This window comes from Lacerta agilis, chromosome 2 (assembly GCF_009819535.1).
Source record: "Lacerta agilis isolate rLacAgi1 chromosome 2, rLacAgi1.pri, whole genome shotgun sequence".
NCBI classification, from domain to species: Eukaryota; Metazoa; Chordata; class Lepidosauria; order Squamata; family Lacertidae; genus Lacerta; species Lacerta agilis.
The window spans coordinates 60401179-60421032 of NC_046313.1; the positions used below are offsets into that span (position 1 = coordinate 60401179).

Genomic DNA, 19854 nt, shown 5'->3' on the forward strand with positions numbered 1-19854 from the left:
GCAACCAGCTTCTCACTGAAATCTATGCACACATCTCCAAAAGTTTGTTCAAGGATGTAAGTTACAATTTTAGATTTAATGCCATGGATTTACACCACTCTCTGAAAAGGATATAGGACTGTTATCTAGCTATCGATATATATCTATATAATATAGGTTCTTTTTTCTTGGATCATAAAATGATTGCTTTCTAATATGCAACTTTGGCACCCCTCAATCTCTCCCAGTAGACCCTGGCTCTTCCTTTCTTTTCTTTTTTAAAAAAACCCCTCGCCCAACTCATTCCATCTTCAAACCATACATGAACAACATGGGGCAGTATACAGTATATGACTTTTTTCTCTTTTGATTCTCTTTTTTTTGTTTTTTTGTTTTTTGTTTGCGTGCTTGCTTAGAAACTGGTATGGCCTTACAGAGCAAGAGTCCATTTTAAGCGTAATTGCAATCCTCTTTGCACATGGAATCATGAATCATTCCATCGGCTTTAGAATCTAAGCTGTTAATAGGCTAAAAAAGGATTTATTTTTGCATTATAATTAAGCATGAATATATATTTAATATATTACACTGCTTGGACTGCCGCCATAGCAATCCTAAACTCCCCAGTGCTGTAAAACAACTTGCCCCTCCTGTAATCTTACCCCACTCAAGTTTTCGAAAGCTTTCTTCCCACTGCCCACCCCCCCCGTAATATTCCTCAGTTCATATATTTTGTTTTAAAAGTCACCCACTTTGTTTTGTTTTTTTTTTAAAATAGATATTGCCACATTCTTAAATTCATGCATCACTGCATTGCTATTGCACGTAGTGTGTATAGAGTAACCATTTGTCTTGCCTTTAACCACCATCCATCCTCATCTTCTTCTTGGAATTCCACCTACGAACCTTGCTCCCCAGCTCACGGCTTGTGGACATCTTCCCTTCGGACGATCTTGTAGATGATCCAGTAGAAAATGTTGAAGATGAGGAAAGCCATGGGGAAGCCGATCCGCGAGATCTTATCTATCTTCTTGGCCCGCTGGACGAAGAGCTTGCGCATCTCGGCGTCAGACTTTGAAGGGGGCGGCGCTGGGTTGGCCGTGTTGTTGTTGTTGGCTCCCTTGACCGAGATGCCGTCCTTGGCCTGAAGGCAGGCGGGACCCATCCCGTAGGCCGAAAAGTTGAACCTGCCTTCTCCGGTGTCGTCCTCCTGAAATATATTAAACATAGGGCTCTACTTACAAATAAGATATAGACAGTGCACCCTTGCTATAAGGCTCTCCTACCATAGCTCCAAAGTCCCTGGGGACAGGTCCCTCTTGTGAGGCCTTGTTCAAGTTGGGCGACCCCCTCTTGGAGAGACCAGCCTTATAGATGGGTGCAGTACAATGCACAGATGCAAAGCAGGGGATCCATTGGAAAGTGGGTTGACCTGCCTTTCCTTCGGGAACCGTTCCTTGTCCTCAACAAGATATCCCCTGTTTTGCTTCTGCCCCTCCTCCCCATCCATACCTTCTTTATTCTTGGCTTGCCCAGAAGGAGTGGGCTCCATGTAACTCATATAGCAAAAGTCGTTCCATGTGGATTTCTACGGAGTTACATGGACTTTGAGCAGAAAAGGCTCGTCCTTTAAAAGATACCTGCTTATAGCATCAGTTTTGATGGCCGATGCTCCTCTCTGTCTCTTTGCGGCTTTCCCTTTCCACTCTGTTTCCCCCCTCAGTCTCTTGCAGAGATCCTCAAGGTCATAGAGGCACAGCTACAGGCTCAAACTGGGCTAACAGTCATCGCAAGCGATTCTGGGACTGGGTTCTGCCGGTGTGTGGAAATGCGAGCGGAGCTCACGGCATCCTCACTAAACTTAAGAACCCAATAAAGAATATTTTATGCTCCTATGAGCTGAAGAAAGGCTACATTCAGACTGACCTACCTATTTTCGAAAGAGTTATTTTTTTAAAAAAAATTAAAGATAGTGAGAAGTCACCTATGGGATGTATGAATATATGTTATACTGTAAACTGCCCTGTGCTCCTCAGATGAATTAAATACCATATTGGCCTAAATATAAGCCTCATTTTTTTTTCTTTCAAATTCCAACCGTGAAAAGTTAAAGTGTGGCTTAAATTCGTGACCTTACAAAAATTGGCTTTTACAATATGGGTAGGCAAACTAAGGCCCGGGCGCCGGATCCAGCCCAATTGCCTTCTAAATCTGGCCCACGGATGGTCCGGGAATCAGCATGTTTTTACATGAGTAGAATGTGTCCTTTTATTTAAAATGCATCCTTGGGTTATTTGTGGGGCATAGGAATTTGTTCATTCGCCCCCCCACAAGGTCTGAGGGACAGTGGACCGGCTCCCTGCTGACAAAGTTTGCTGACCCCTGTTTTATGATATCACTGCTGAAACAGACATCTTGTAAAACGGAACGGGCGTGAGTGCCTGCAGAATGTTAAGGGACCGGCTTATATTTGGCCATTGTCTTTTTTTTCTCCTCCCCCCCCCTTGAATTTTAAAAGTGCGGCTTATATTCAGGTGCGACTTATATTCGGGACAATATGGTAAATTAATTAATTAAATAAGAATTCTTGTCAGGGCCAGGAAAAGAAGCCAAATAACTGGTGGCCTTTAATTCAGAATATGAAGCAGCTGTGATGATGCTCTGAACACAAAGGTCATTTAGCAATTCCACGAGCTCCTGGCCTAGATATTAGCATATAGAAGCTTCTGTTTTTCGAGCTTTCTTAAATATCAGTACACACAGAGTAGAACCTCCAGTTTAAGACTCTGCATTCATTATCATGGGTGAAGCATGACCTGTCCAAGTTATATGCTGGGAAGCAGTTGGAGGAAAAGGTGTGGTGAAAATTGGCCACCAGTTAACCTATGGACTTTAATTTAGACCAAGTTCCCTATGCATGGCTTTTCCTTTTCCTTTCTTTGCAGAGTATCTTTTAAGAGCGGCCTTGCATGGTATGGATGAATTGTACCGCCACAAGTTCACAGCAAGGAAGTATGAATGGAGTTGAGAGCGCTTTGGCAAATCTGAGCAAATAATACTGAATGAAGTTTTGCTTCACCTGGAGTTCGCTGCCAGGCATATGACTTACCTATGGAACCGTTTAGTCTCAGGAGCAGGTTGGATCTGTAAGCGCATCGTCCTTGTTTCCCTTTCCTCTTCCCTCCCTCCCTCCTTGGGGATAGCACTGGCTCTCTAGTGTCAACACCAAAAGAGTGGGGTCTCCTCCTTAGCTACCTGTTCTCTGTTCACAATGTCTCCTTATACACCTTGAACTGGCACTATGCAAGGCGCTGGTTTTGATGTTTACAGTATGCTTTCTCAGCTGCGAAATGTTCTAAAGGTGGTATTCAAAGAGTTATCCTGTTGGGGTTTTTTTGTTTTTTTGTTTTACTTTTTCCAGACTGCCTTCACTCCCATGTGCAGAAATAACACAAAGTGCTTTGAAAAGTCTGGGTTTCAAAAGCAAAGGGAACTGCTGTGCAAGATGATAAAAAAATAATAATCCAACACTGTTTGGGTGTGCAGCAACTAGGCAAGGGAAGAAATGTCCCTGTCTTTTCACTTTTGTTATCTGGAAGTTTTGCTCCCTCCTGGGCTCATTTCCTGTTTTCATTTTTTTAAAAAACCATTAACAGCTTTATATCATTGACAATTTTATTATTGGCTTGCCTTAGAATCACAGACTTGGAAGGTAGCGCAAAGGTCATTTAGTCCAACCCTCTTTTCGCCCAACTTTGGGCTTCAACCCATGACCCTGAGATTAAGAGTCTCATGCTCTACTGACTGAGCTCTCCCAGCTCATTGTATCTTTGCATTTGGCTTGCAGGTTTGTGGCACTTTCTATTGTTTTAGTAGGTTTGTCAAGATTTCATCCACCCCCCCCCCAATGAATCATTCTTGTGCTTTGTGGCCCCCTTGATCCTGTTGTTTAACCATGCTGGCATTCAACATCCAGATGGTCCAAATAATGTATCCTGATGAAAAAAAATATTCCCAGGGTCTAAGAAAGCCTCCCTTTCTTCCCCTCTCATCCTTCTTCCTAGGGGAAAGATAGAAAAGGGGAGGTGATCTTATGCTGGTTTAATGGATTAAAAGGCGAGAGATAGGAAAGATCACAGCACCAGCCTGCCAAGAACAGCTGCTCTCAGTGCTAGGCACTGAGTTCTGCACTGCATGTAGGTGATGCCTGCTTTCAAGTACTTTAATAGATCTGTATGCTACTCCCCCCCCCCCCCTGGGGAATTTCCATGCATGCATAATATTTGTCCTCAATTAGAACCAAGATAAAAGGAAGTCAGGAGTTCATAGAACTATTATTTCTACAGTTTTGGCACCAAACTATAAAAAGAGATTCCAATTTATTTAATAGGCAGATTTAGATTATGGTGACACAGGCAAATGTGGGTTATCAAGTTATTAAATGGATTTTGCTATTTTAATTTGCGTGATAGATGAAGCGTTGAAAATTATCACCCAGTTAAAAGAGAAGGGGCGAGTTAAGAACTGGGAACGGGAGGCAGTCTTTTAACCTCAAGATGACTTGGGGGCTTTTCAAAGGTTTTTTTTTTTAATGTACTGTCTGCCTATCTTTCCATTTTTAAAAAATAAATAAAAAAGAATAAAACCTTGCTCTGGCCAGCAGGTGGCAGCAATGCAAAGCAAGAAACTTATCTGTATCCCAGGAGTCACATTCTGCATTTTAGCCATACCACAAAGATGGACTTCTGAAACTCATGGGTGTAAAAGCTCAACTCTAAGGACTTAGAAAAGTCTATGCGGGAACGGTGGGTATACTTACATTTGGGAAGGTAAAATTGAAGCCCATTGTAATATTAAACTCCCACTCACCTAGTCAGCCCACCAGCCAGTTTTGACATTTTTCAAAGAAAAAGCAGCCAGGAAATCTGGTTCAACTGCTTCCTCTCTCACCCCCCCACCCCCACCTTCCTGCCATGTCCTGTGCTCCACTGCTAGTGCTAATTCTGGCACAAGATTCAGGAGACTAGGTGTACATACTGATATTAAACCTACACCTTATTCAGAAAGAAGAAAGAGAGAAAGAAAAAGGAAGAGAGAGAGGAAGAAAAAAAAATAAAAAAATAAAAAAGGAGGCAAGCCTCAAGATGGTGATGAAAGGTAACAGAACTTTAATGAAATGATAACTCAAATTAATTGTCCCTATGCATTTTGATTGAAATATTCCTCGAGGAAGAAGAATGGTTGAATTATATTTGAGAGATGTTGCCTTACCAGAAAAATAACATTGTTCAACTTTCCATTTCATTACACGTTCCCTTTACTTCTCAGTATCATTTTCAGGCTAGCCTCTTTTTTCCCCTTTTGCAGTTCCAGCCAACCTTGCTCCCTCTGCAGAAAGGCGACAGGCCACCAGAAAAGAAGAAGAAGAAGCAAAGTACCTTCACAGATTTTTTGTGGCAAAATAGTAGATTGCCACTCTTTCCCAGCTGCTCAGTGGGATATTTATTCCCTCTTCTCCATTTGCTCTCGGCTGTTATGAAGTCACCCTCACAAATCCACCATGAGTGAGGAAGGCAAACAGCAAATGGCTGGAGTGGTAGCAGGAACACGTCAAGAAGCTGCCTTATGCTGAGAGTCACACCCGTGGGTCCAGTGTTGGCATCCATCTGCCTTGAGACAATGGAGTGCGCCTCCAGGGGCAAAGAAAAACGGCTAGAGAATCACAGCACCTGCTGTAGCTGCAGAGACTGGCAACTCCTAACTGCTGCCTCCTGTGTTGCTTTTGCTGTGTTAGCGGCACTGAAGTGACCCCTCCAGGGTGCAAACATGGGCAGTGTGTATGGAGGTCCTGGGCTGCCCAGACAACAAGACCCCTCTCTCAGCTTCGCTGATGTGGACCAAAGGAAAGCAGAGCAATGTATTTGGCACCATCTTGGCTGCAGTTATCCGAAAGAGGCGTATAAGATGCCATCCAACAGTCTTAGGGACTATACTCCAGATTTGTGTAGGGTTTACTCCATAGTCTTTTCTTCTCCCAAAGATGTCCCGAAAGACAATGGGTATGGATTCCCCCCTGGGGTTTACTCCAGAAGCCTTTCTCATGAATGTTTATAGACCAGGCATAGGCAAACTCGGCCCTCCAGATGTTTTGAGACTACAATTCCCATCATCCCTGACCACTGGTCCTGTTAGCTAGGAATGATGGGAGTTGTAGTCCCAAAACATTTGGAGGGCCAAGTTTGCCTGTGCCTGGTATAGACACAAGGCAGCAGAGACTTAGGATCAGAGTTTTCCTTATTTTAGATGGGCTACCTTCCCAGGTTGATGAGCCCATCTGCCCCCCACCCCCACTTCCCTCTACAGCGGGTGCAGAAACTGACTTCTTGATTGTTGAACCCATTCTTGGTTTCCTCCGCTCAATCCTCCAGAGCCTCTAGCTAGCTCAGTAGTATCTGCACTGCCTAGCAGCAGTTCTGTGGATTTTCAGGCAGGGAATGTTCCAGGCCCTACTTATAGATGCTGGGGATTGAATCGTCTCTGTGTAAAGCAGGTGCTCTGCTACTGAATCACAACTCTTTCCCGCAAGCGCTTCTGTCTCCTGCAAAATACTTCGCAAGTTACCGGAGCCAAGGGCTAATGACAATATAAAGAGGAAGCTCTGTGCATAGCTCTAGCTTCTATGAAGCCAAAAGAGGAGGTCTAAATCCAATCCTTTTTCATTTACCTCCCCTGAAACCCTCTCCAGTACAATACAAAGTACCTGTTCCAAGCTGGTTGGAACCCTGAACAAGAGCATGCTAAGGGCTGGGGATATACTGCAACGTTCTGCTGTAGTCCCCACTTGCTGTTTTTGTCTCATATATGTCTTGCCCCATCAAAACACTTTGCTGTAGAAGGGAGGTTCAGAGTCGGGGAGGCACAAGGAGGCCTACCAAGTTCACCTTACTCAGCTTGAGGCCAGTCACTGACAAAGTGCATCCATACAGCATCATTACAGATGGCCAGTCAACCACTGCTTTAAAACCTTCCTTCCTTGGAGGTTTTGAAGCAGAGGTTGGATTGGTCATCTGTCCTGGATGCTTCAGTTGAGATCCCTGCACTGCAGTGGGTTGGACTGGATGACCCTTGGGGAGGGGGTCCCTTTCAACTCTACGATTCTATGATTCGACAAACCCAACAGGGAGCTTGACTGGTGAGAGAGCTTGTTCTACTTACCTTTGTATAGGAAACTGGCTACTTCGGCAGTGCAGTTCTGAGACCATTCCTTGCCTCCCAACCCAGCTAAAGAAAGCAGCATGGACCCATGAATGATATCGCAGCACGTGAAGCAATGCGGACAGCATGACCGGGAGAGCTTCAGTTACAGGCACAGGCTCTTTGAATCGGTAGAGTTAACTATTTGCAAAACTGGGAGAGCAAGCTGAATGTCAGAGAAGCAACTACTGCATTGGCCTTCTGTTTTGGTAGTTTCCCATCCATTCTCAAATGCTTCTCCCAAGCCACCTTAATATAACACATTACGGGCCGAGTTTCACCCTTTACATAGTGGGCAGGTTTATAATGCCAATGACGGCGACCATCGGCGAGCAGCGCAGCATTTGAAGGGAAGGTGTTTGCTGTAAACCAGGGCCCCTCAGATATCTTTGGGCTACAGCTTCTGCCATCTTTGGCCATGCTGGCTGGAACTGATGGGAGATGCAGTGAAATAGATGACTACACCTGCCCACCGTGCACCAGAGAAGAAGAAGAAGAGTTTGGATTTGATATCCCGCTTTATCACTACCCGAAGGAGTCTGAAAGCGGCTAACATTCTCCTTTCCCTTCCTCCCCCACAACAAACACTCTGTGAGGTGAGTGGGGCTGAGAGACTTCAAAGAAGTGTGATTAGCCCAAGGTCACCCAGCAGCTGCATGTGGAGGAGCGGAGACACGAACCCGGCTCCCCAGATTATGAGTCTGCCACTCTTAACCACTACACCACACTGGCTCTGAGAGAGCATTGATTGGCTGTAGCTCCTGGCCCCTTCCAAATGATACGCAAATCTCCCTTTCAAATATGGCTGCTGGGCTCGTCTTATTGGCTCATCGCCGACGTGCTCCAATCTTGCCTCCCCAAAAGAAATGGTCTCCAGTGTCCATTCTCGATCAGGCCAGCCTTGCCCCAGGACCCGTCCATTTCAGCTGTGCTCTTCTACACGGCTGCGTCGGCTCGCGTATCACTTACCTTATGGTGCCGCCTTCTCCTTCTGAACCTGAGCAGCTCCTTGTGCTGCCGGGACACAAAGTTGACAGCGGCGTACTCCAGCAGAGCCGAGAAGACAAACAGCAAGCACACAGCCATCCATATATCAATGGCCTTCACGTAGGACACCTGGGGGAGAAGAGAGGATGAAGTTGGCAACTGGAGCCAGGTGCCCTCCAGCCAGGTAGACTGACAAGCCTAGCAAAGTCTGCTCCAAGTTAGCCAGCTGAGGTGGTTCGGTTGCATTGCTAGCATAAATGCCCAACCACTTTCAACTTTCCCAATATTTGTTGATTCATTCCCCCTAGCACCCTTTCCCTAGTACAACTAAAGGCCAAGCTACACATTCTGCTAACCACATAGCTTTGCCTTTAAGTGTAGGAAGAGTTTTGTTTTTTTAAAGCACTAATAATCAGGTTGTTTTTTTTTTTGTGAGGGAGGTGAATCTGGATTGAGACTCTAGTCTAAGGAATGGGTTGGGTGCTTTAATCTTTCAAGACCTTCCATAATACAGACCTCTGTTGCTCCTGTTCAGCACACCTGCAATTTGCATTGGACCCCCCCATTCGCTTTTCTGGAAACTTCTCCCCCTATGCTAATTGCAGATATGCCCTCCTACAATCTGGATCAGGTCCATGGGGAGGAGTAATGGGTTAAAGCCCTTTACCCGCTTATTAGGATCCTAACAACTCAACCTTGCATACAGACTGGTAACTTGTGTAACCAGTCACTTAATGGCACAGATATTGAAATAGCCAAATATTCTTCCCATGTCTCCTCCTCGTTCCACTACCCTGCCTTTCCTCTGTTATCTCCCTTGGTGGGCCTGTTTTCTGTATTGTCAATCCCACAGGGTAGAGATCCATCTTCTTCATGCAGTGCTAGGTGGGTGGCTCTATAATGTATTTATTTATTTACCAGAATGAATATAGTGCTTGCTTGATAGAAGACCTCTATCATAATCATATTTGGTTGGTATATAATATAAAGCCTGGTAAAACACACACACACACACACACACACACACACACACACACTTATTATGTCAATGGAAATGGACTTTCCACTACTGTATTTTGTCTTACAATAACTTGCCCCACACATTTCAAAGAGATTTGCATCTCATACCACATTTCACCCATAATACATGTCTTAGTTTACTTAAGACAGCTGTATCCTACTGTCTTACACACCATTCTTTTGATTTAGGCATTTGAGAAATTCCCCAGTATTTACAGTCGATTTATCTCACTGTCTTATAGAACAAGATTCCTCCCCCCTTTTTTTTGGATCAGGTGTGGGGAACCTTTGGCCCTCCAGATGTTGCTGAACCACAACTCCTGTTAGCTCTGGCCATTGGCCATTTTTCCTGAGGCTGATGGGAGTTGCAGTTCAGCAACATCTGTGGAGGCTAACGGTTCCCCACACTCATTTTAGGCACCATCCCTTTTAATATTGGTGAGACAAATATCTTGGGGTCTAAAAGCAATCTTTCTACCCAACAGAGTAGCGACATTCCCAGCACTATGCCAGAGATGCCGGGGTCTGAACCGCAGGCCTGTTGCATACAGAGTAGATGCCTACCACTGAAGCACCACAATTTTCCTGCAGTACGGAACCTACTGTATATTTATCAAGTTTTTCCCATGAATAATTCCATTCTTCCCCAGAAATTTCCATTTGTAATTTTGTTGCCCTTTTCTCCACATATGCTGGGTTTTGCTTTTTTTTTAAAATATGCAACAACAGATGATGCATTTGAGCAAGTGCTTCCTTTGACTTTTCAACGTAGGAAACTGCCTTGTATGGGGCCCACAGTACTCTTAAGATAAGTACTGCCCACAATGACTGGCAGTGTCTCTCCAGAGTTTCAGACAGTGGGCATTCCAGGAGATGCCAGGTATCAAACCTGGGATCTTTTGCATGCAATACCGATGCTCTGCTCTGCTCTACTACTACTACTACTACTACTACTACTACTACTGAGCTACCAGTGTTACGTCCTTCAATTGTTCTTCTCTCATCAATCCTGGTTAAAAGAGAGCGACTGATTTGTACATGCTATATTGTACATAACGGTGGTCTTACATGGCTCATATGCTGTTGAACCTATTGAAAGGATTTTATCTTTTATCCAATCTTTAAGCCATGGGGTACTCATGGATCGTAATAGCTTATCTGCCCTTCTTTATTGAACTCAGGGTCAAAAGGAAGTGAGGCTATAGGGCAGGGGTATCCAAACTTTTTTCAAAGAGGGCCAGATTTGATGAAGAGAACATGTGTGAGGGCCAACCAAAGTTGTTGACCTTTTTAAAGGATTTATGAGCTTTTTTGAGGTTTTTACCCCAGGAGATAAAAGGCCACAGGGGCCGGATTAAATTGACTGGTGGGCTGGATTAGGCCCCCGAAACAGGCTATAGGGGATCGAGCTGGTGTTTCCTAAATTTGTCCTGGGATATGATGGATGGCACTAAATAGATAATAAAAAATGAGCCAGACAATAATTTATGTCTAGGTGAAAGCAGGAATCTAATAGGAGGCTAGAATCTCGAGCCTATAATGATGGTGAGATTTCTCACGAGAGAACCACAACTTTCCTTAAGAAGATGGTGTGGTTGATGCATCTTCCTGATTGATGCACCGACTCCTTATTCACCCCTCATCTATGAGAATTATGCGTTGCTATTTTAAAATGTATTTTGTGTCTTTGTAAATCATTGTCTTTATTTCTCTAGGAAACTCAGATGACTTCTATGGGTTTTTTCTTTCTTTCTCCAGATGGTCTTCCTAGCAAGGGAATGGACAAACCCAGTCAGCTTCAGTGATCTTATATATATATTCCCTTAAAGCAATCGGAATTAAAATGCTGAATGTTACTTCTCTGATCACTCTTCACTTTGCCCTGTAACTCAGTCACTGTAAGGGCATCACTTAATGTCAAGGTGCTTCATCTCAGCTCATTTGATCACTACACATATTTGGGTGAAGCAAAATCCCAATGGACTTTTTTTTTTCTTTGAAAGGAAAAAAAAAAGACACTTCAGAAGGGGATGATTTGGAGTAGAGAAGCAGAAGAGGAGGGAGTACTTAATCCTGCTCTGATAATTTCTCTGCTCTGAATTGCCCCCCCTTCCACTAGCTGCTTTCCTCCCCACAGAATTTCACATCTAGAAAGGTAAAGATGCATTTGGAACACTTGGTGCAATTGTGGGTGTATTGTGCAATGAGAGAAAGCAGTGTGCAGACTGGCAGGGGGGGGGGAGAGTTAGGTTAAGCCCACCGGCCTCAATTTCTCCACCCAAAACAACTCTCTCCCCTGATCAGCTTTTCTTTCAAACAGGTTTTATTACATGCATTTGCAAGCAAAAATGATACTTTCAATAGGATTCCTTAAACCTGAACTGTGGCTATTACCTGGCTGGCTGTCAACAAGAGTCAACTTAGTTCTGCTGTAATGTCTTCTTTTTATTATTATGATTATCATTAATTAATTCATCCATACTAATAATTTTTGACAGTTAATTCACAAGCTGTAATTCATAAGGACAGCTTAAGAGGGGAGAAAACAAGACCATGAAATGGTGATAACCAATATATAATGTGTTATGTTAATCACTAAACTTCAAGTCATTTATATTATATATTTTCTTCTAGGACTAGACTAAATCTTCTGGTATAATTTAATTAAAGTGGGTATTCTATAAATGTATATATTTTAAATATACAGCTCTCAAAAAATAATAATTTTATTTTCTTGTTTCTTACCTACTCTGAATCTAATTAAATGCATAAGCACCACTGCTTAAGTATTCCATGGTCTTTTTAGCTGATTCTCTATCTGAGGATCTTCTCTGTTTCCCCATTTATTTGCAGTAACAATTCATGCTGCAATTATCATATTATTAACCTGTTCTTGGTCGTTTCCAAGGACCACATCTTCATTATATTATCAAAAGCTTACTGGAGAGACTTAGGTAATACACAAAATACCCTTAAAGAAATAACCTCTTCGACACCATTCGAAAACTGATGAATTTTTTTCCATTGTTTCACTGCATATGGAAATAATCTGCACCTGGAGATATACAATGCCAGCACAGACCCACTATTTCACTACTGATTTGGTTTAATTTAACGGGTGTTAAACACTTTATCTTCCGGTGAAGTAATAACCCATTTGGAAGATTACTAAAGAAAGTGAAAGGGATCCACTGGTTATATAGGCTAGGGGTTTGGGGTGGGGAATGTGGGAAACAGCTGAGAAATATGTGAAGCTGGTGTTTTGAAAGGCATTAGTTAGCTGCAAAAATCTACCTAGGAACATAAAGGTAAAGGTAAAGGGACCCCTGACCGTTAAGTCCAGTCGTGAACGGCTGGGGTTGCGGTGCTCATTTTGCTTTACTGGCTGAGGGAGCCAATGTACAGCTTCTAGGTCATGTGGCCAGCATGACTAAGCCGCTTCTGGCGAACTAGAGCAGCACACAGAAACGCCGTTTACCTTCTGGCTGGGGTGGTACCTATCTATTTGCACTTTGACGTGCTTTCGAACTGCTAGGTTGGCAGGAGCAGGGACCGAGCAACGGGAGCTCACCGTGTCACCAGGATTCGAACCACCAACCTTCTGATCAGCAAGCTCTGTGGTTTAGACATTTACCAGACTGGAATATTTGCCCATTCAGCCCAGTATGTCCTACTTTGGCAGCAGCAGAAGCCTTTCGCACCACCTGCAACCCAAACTTTTATAACTAGAGATGCTCTAACTGAGCTCTGCCTCCTCACATAGGGATTTCTGAATTACCTTGGGCAAAGATGCTCGGGAACCAGAGCTCTGCGTGGTCATAGTGAGCACAGTAGTGATGCCCAGACCAACTCGGGCAGGTGCAGCATCCATGTTGATCCAGAAGGAGATCCAGGAGAGAATTACAATCAGCAGACTGGGGATGTACATCTGGATCAGGTAGTAGCCCATCTGCCGCTCCAGGTGGAATCGAGCTTCTATGCAGGTGAACTTGCCTAGGAATGAACCAGGAAGAGGTTAGCCTAATGGGGACCAGCAAGGGCATGTGAGTGAGAGTCTCGATAGGAAGCATTTTTAGGCAAGAGGTCACCTGCTGAAATAACCATTTCCTGCCCAGGCCTGGGATTCAGCTATACAGCTGCAAATATAATGTTTTAAGTGCAATATACAAATGTGACACTAGATGGTGCTGATGAGCTAATGGCAAATTCCATATATATTTTACAACATTTTTTTTTCTTAAACATTTTCACAGTGTGTGGGTGTGTGGGTGTGTAGATTCAGGGCTGCTTCACAGGTGACACTTTCCCTAAGAGGGAAAGATGCGCAGATTGCAACATCCTAGTTAGTGCATATGTTGGGAAATTGTGTTGGGCAGTCAGTTCCCAGTGCAAAGTAGGCATAAGCTCTCACTTGCTTCCTGGTTTCTTTGCCCTTTCAAACAACAGAGCAACAAGTATTTAGCAGCTTCCTATCAGGAATACTAAACTGCAACCCACCTGTGGGGATAGATGTGTGTGCTTCAGTCTGCATATGTCTGAATTGAAGAAATTATTGAAACTGCATGCTCCACCTCCCAAATTAGAGGTATCCCACGTATACAGAGAGAGCTTGTTTACAAAACCTTTCAGAGATTTACTTGCAGATTCTATGAACTGTCAAGTGTTGGCAGATCCTACTTTTAAAACAGTACAGAAAACTTAAGGGGTTGCATCTAATGATAGTTCTGCTTAGAGTAAACTCATAGAAATTGAGTACTATGACTCACTTAGTACAACTTGCTTGGAAGATTATAGTAGGGGTAATGCAAATGTTCTCTGTATTCTTTGGTATATGCCCTGGGTGCTTTATTCTTTCAACAAAGGTGAGATATGTTGTTTTGAATAAAATAAATAAATCTTTACCTGAGCTCCAGCTGTAAAGGCATGCGTTTGGGAAAACAACCAGTTGTGGACCATATTTGCATGTAAAGGTCCTGTGTAATAGCCAGTGTCTAAACCCATTGATGTGGGACGTGGGTGGCGCTGTGATCTAAGCCACAGAGCCTTGGGCTTGCCGATCAGAAGGTCGGCGGTTCAAATCCCTGCGACAGGGTGAGCTCCTGTTGCTCGGTCCCTGCTCCTGCCAACCTAGCAGTTCAAAAGCATGTCAAAGTGCAAGTAGATAAATAGGTACCATTCCAGCGGGAAGGTAAAAGGCGTTTCCATGCGCTGCTCTGGTTTGCCAGAAGCGGCTTAGTCATGCTGACCACATGACCCGGAAGCTGTCTGCAGACAAACACTGGCTCCCTCGGCCAGTAAAGCGAGATGAGTGCTGCAACCCCAGAGTCATCCATGACTGGGCCTAATGCTCAGGGGTCCCTTTACCTTTTTAAACCCATTGAAATCAATTGGCAAGTCCATACATTTTAATGGGTCTACTCTGAGTATTACAGTGGTACCTCGGGTTAAGAACTTAATTCGTTTTGGAGGTCCCTTCTTAACCTGAAACTGTTCTTAACCTGAGGTACCACTTTAGCTAATGGGGCCTCCCGCTTCCGCCGCGCCGCCACTGCGCAATTTCTGTTCTCATCCTGAAGCAAAGTTCTTAACCCGAGGTACTACTTCCAGGTTAGCGGAGTCTGTAACCTGAAGCGTCTGTAACCTGAAGCGTCTGTAACCCGAGGTACCACTGTATTTAGTTGGATATCACCCAAGACATTCTAGAATTAGTAAGTTTTTTTTTTTAATGTCACAGGCAAGATATTTTTTTCCTGAAAAATTTAGGGTTCCCCACCTGACATTTTTCTTGTCACAATTGAGATCCTCTAATTTTTGCAGTGTTTCTACCATTTTTACTTTAACTGCAAAGCAAGTTGTTAATTTTTTTTTGTAAACCACAGAACAGTTCTCAAATTTTTAAATACATTTTTTTAGCATTTACAAATGTATCCTATATTTTCATTTGTTGTTTTGCTACACAAACACACTAACTAAAGCTGCAATCCTTACTTGGTAGTGAGGCCCCCTGATTTTAATAGGAATAACTGAGTAGACAGGGTTAGGCTCGCAGTCTAAGGCTCCTTTTCATCTGAACTTACTGCATGCTCTGTTCCCAATTATATGGGAATCGAGCTCCAGAACTGTGATTATCTATATGTAACAAGAACCAGAGAGTTTCCTGGATTCCCGGTACCATTCTGTATAATACAGGGGTTGGTATGACACCACTGCACTGTGTATTACCTCACCCTTGCCTAACATTGTAGGTTGCAGCGAGGGTGTGGAAACTAACAATGTGATGACTAGGGGTGTTGGAGAATTCTAGTGAAAACAGAAACAAGACTGGAAATCATCAGTGTTCCCTTACTCATCCCATATTCGGACTGGAAATCAATCCAGCAAATGCAATGTTGTTCATGCTTTCAAGTTGCAAGCAACATGTAACTGACTCGGGTTCCCCACCCCTGCCATTTGCATTGCATTTTCTTTGCACTGAAATGAATGGGGTAGAACAACATAATGACAATGTGACTTAAGCAATTGGCTTAATTAATTATATAATTTTGCCACAGCAGACAGTGTGCCAAAAACAGGGCTTTTAGCAGAAGATGAGCTGCAGTGGAACGGAACCAGAGCAGCATGCAATGAACATGTGGTACAACAGGAAATGATGCCTAGTGATGGGATCTTGTCACATTACAAGGAAGGAGGGAGGGAGTTCCACGTCTCTTGTAATACGTAGTTCTGCCTTTAGAGTGTTCCGAAAACAAGAAGCTGCTGTAAAATAACATTTTGGTCTGATGTAGCAACTTTGCTAACACACAATCAATTAGATGGCTCGTTGAACAAGTGGAGTGGTTGGTGTTTATAACTAAAGAGAAGTGCTGGACAAAATGTGTGGAGCCAGAATCTCATCAGTTGACTATTTCTAGGGAGAAACGTTTGGCATATATCGGCCACTACTGACTTGCATTATAATGCTTAGCGTGGTAATGCAAGAAGTGCAAGTCCACCACTGACCTGTATTGTAATGCTTCGTGCAGTAGCGCAAGTCCTTTTCTTCCTTTAGGATGAACTGAGGCAGGGTTAAATCATCAGCAACCTGCACAGCTCCTTTCTCTTGCCACTCAAATATCAGATCGTTCATTGTGTAGCCAACTACAAACAGCAGAGGGGGAAAAACAAAACACTTGAGCATGAACTGTGATTTGCACTGGATTCATGTGCTTGGAGGGGCCAAGAAATAGCCCCAAAGTTTTTTTGAGTTAGGTGTGTTCCCCAACCCTGAATAGGTTCACTGTGGTAGGGATGTTGGGGTGCGCACATTTGCAAGCGTGGATTAATTTAAAGACTTATAAAAAGAAGTGTACACAGGGCAAAATGGCAACGGGGGCTTAAGGTAAAATTCAGATGAGCAACTGACATGGCTGACATTCACATCTAGTACAGTGGTACCTTGGTTCTCAAACTTAATCCATTCTGGGAGTCTGTTTGACTCCCGAAACCATTCAAAAACCAAGGAGCGGCTTCCAATTGGCTGCAGGAGCTTCCTGCACTCAAGCGGAAGCTGCGCCAGACATTCGGCTTCTGAAAAACATTCATAAACCGGAACACTTACTTCTAGATTTGCGGCGTTCGGGAGCCGATTTGTTCGGCAACTAAGCCATTTGAGAACCACGGTATAACTGTAGTACAAACCCTTTGTCTCTTAACAGAAAGATACACACATATAACGGATGCTGCTCATAGCCAGATATTTCACAATTTACAGGAGGGTAAAAACTAGATGCTAGGGTAAATGCAGAACTGCTAGAGTGGCCGCTGCTCATTTAGTTTTCTGACACCTACATGCCTTGTGATGTGTCATCATGACATTCTGCATTATCTGGGCTCCACCACTGGCAGCTAGTGATGCGGAGCAGGGGTGAAGAAATGTGAAACACCACAGCATCACGAGTTCTATTAGACATCAGGCAGACACCAGGGGACGAGGCACATGGCAGCCATTTTTGTTGACAGCAGAGCATTCAGCACAAAAGCCTTCATCAACCTGGTGCCACCCAGATATAGCTGGACTACAGCTCCCATCAGCCTCATAGGAGTTGCTGTCCAATACCACCTGGAGGACACCTGGCTGGTGAAGACTGTGCCCTGATCCCTGTGTTGGCCCCTTAAATGGACTTAACATGAATGAAGGACAGAGGACAAGGGCTGATAAATAATGAGCGAGTATTGTATCAACACAGTCTTCTCCAGACAAAGGATTTTGCTGTTGTTGCCCTCTACTCCAGAGTATTCTCCACTGAGAATCTGTTGAAGCAAGCTAAATTTAAGCTGGACGGCTTGAACACTGGCAGGGAGTGTGATCAGAGAAGCATGAAAACTCGCACATGACAACACAGTCTGTCCCAATGCTTCATCTCTTCCTTCTTCCCTCCGGTTTCTCTTTCATAATTGGAGGATTCGGCTAAGAGCTGAACAGATGATGCAGTGGAAGTCTGTGTGCAGAATGGCAGCTATTTTTAGAGGGGAAACCTTCAAGACTCACAGCTCTCCAACTGCATAATACATGTCTGGACGTCCATGGGGAAGTTCTTCAGATCCATGGGACAAGCCAGCGTCAAGGTGATCCTGTGAAAGGAATGGAGACTGAAGTGATTCGAGATGCTTCAAGCTGATGTGACAAGCAAGTTGCACTAAAGTCATTGGGGTGGCAACTGAGGTGAGCAGGGGTCACCCTCAGGCCTATGGACAGGGGAGGGAGACACAGAGAGCACAACCCCCTGATTGCTGGAAATAGGGTCATGCTCCAAACATTAATTCCATTAACGCTGCTTAATATTTATGCTCCCCCAACATATAGATCTCTCCACATATAACAAGGCAGAACATCCAGAGGAACCTATGCTGCAATCTTCCTTGGTTATGTAAATTCAAGCAACATTTTCTGGGGGGGGGGGGCAGAGGCAGGGGCAGCATTAAAACATTAAACTCCCTCAACCAGCAGTTTGAAATGCTGCCATTATCATATTGTGCCAAGGCTGATGATCACGTATGCTGAGGACGCAGCTATCAGGTGAAGAAGAAGAGTTTGGATTTGATATCCCGCTTTTCACTACCCGAAGGAGTCTCAAAGCAGCTAACATTCTCCTTTCCCTTCCTCCCCCACAGCAAACACTCTGTGAGGTGAGTGGGGCTGAGAGACTTCAGAGAAGTGTGACTAGCCCAACGTCACCCAGCACCTGCATGTGGAGGAGCGGAGACGTGAACCCGGTTCACCAGATTACGAGTCTACCGCTCTTAACCACTACACCACACTGGCTCTCGTTTATGGAACGCTTCACGAATTTGCGTGAGGAGAAAATGTCCCTACATGTTCTGTAGTACGAGAAACAGTGAAAGCTACCAGTGTCAGAATGAGATTGGACCCATTTTTCCCAACAACAGCAGCAATAAAAGGAGCACTTCCAGGTAATTGCATCAGAGAAGAGACCCAGGTCAGGTCCACGACATTTTGCTACCTGAGGCGAAGGACGATATGGTGCTCCCTCCCACAACCCCATTCAGCTCTGCAGAAGCTGACTGGCAGCTGAATCATACATCAACATTGGTAATGCAATAGCATCCTTCTGTGCACCCAAGGGTTGCAGGTGAGTTTTTAAGGGATGCCAGACAGGCCTGTGGGACATATAAGGCAGCAGACAACTAACTCATTCTGCCTGCACAAGGATTTTTTAAAATACACAACAGAAGGGTTGCCCCTTGCCTTCATTTTGCAGGTGCCCTGTGCTCTGGAGGGTTTTGAGGAAACCTATAAAGATTGAGGGGGTGCATAGTGGGGAGGGCAGGAAGCTCTACTGCAACCAGCAGGAACTCTTTGTGCTGATGGAATGAGTGTGTTGGATACCAGCCATAGCTCTGTTCTATGGGTGGAAAGACCAAGGGGCCCAGAAGGAATGGCAGATGGAAAGGCTGCTGTTGCTGTCTCTGAAAATTTGTCACGTGGCATGAGGTAACTAGTGATAGGGTTGGCCTTGGAGAGACCCAACCCAGCTGATCCCTGATCTGTTCAATGTACGGTGATGAACAAAAGGGCTAACATGGAAGATGCTGCCCCCACCCCACTGGGGTCCTTTCAGACCCTGCAATGGCCCCTGTTTTAAAAGAAAATATTTTTTGTTTGTTTGTTTTTCTGCCCTTCATTTGAGGATCACAGGGCAGTTTACAATATAAAAACACAAATTTACATAACATAGTAACGAACAAAAACATTAACACACACACATGGTTTAAAAGGTCACAGATTGTTTAATTAGCCAAAGGCCTGGGAGAAAAGGAATGCTTTTTCCTGGCACCTAAAGGTGTTGAAGAAAGGCAACAGACAAGCCTCCCCCAGTACCCCCCACCCTGTTTAGGGAGCACAGGGGTGCAAGGAAGAAAGGGGGCCAATTCCCATTGCATGAGCAGACCTCATTCCCCCCAAACATACTCTGCTTAGCACACACAACAACTTAACTCAACAGGACTTTCTTCTGAGTACGCACGATTAGGGTCATACTGTAGATCACTCCACCTTTCCCAACACCAACCTCCTCCGTATACCTTTCGGACACGAGAGTTATGAGAACACATGTC

At 44.2% G+C, this 19854-nt stretch overlaps 1 protein-coding gene across 2 annotated transcripts in view; it reads right to left on the reverse strand.

Moving 5' to 3' along the window:
* Window positions 1-354: 354 nt before the first annotated feature.
* The window catches only part of GLRA1 (glycine receptor alpha 1), a 93555-nt gene continuing 74055 nt past the window's right edge, over window positions 355-19854 (reverse strand). The window contains exons 5-9 of one of the 2 annotated variants that reach the window (XM_033140326.1): window positions 17768-17850; window positions 16240-16377; window positions 13019-13233; window positions 8203-8349; window positions 355-1189 (exon numbers count right to left, since the gene is read on the reverse strand). In XM_033140326.1, coding sequence (XP_032996217.1) covers window positions 899-1189; window positions 8203-8349; window positions 13019-13233; window positions 16240-16377; window positions 17768-17850 — 874 coding nt within the window. In that variant the 3' untranslated portion in view covers window positions 355-898. Of the gene's footprint in view, window positions 1214-8202; window positions 8350-13018; window positions 13234-16239; window positions 16378-17767; window positions 17851-19854 lie in introns of both variants that reach the window. The other variant, XM_033140325.1, reaches the window with a different exon arrangement.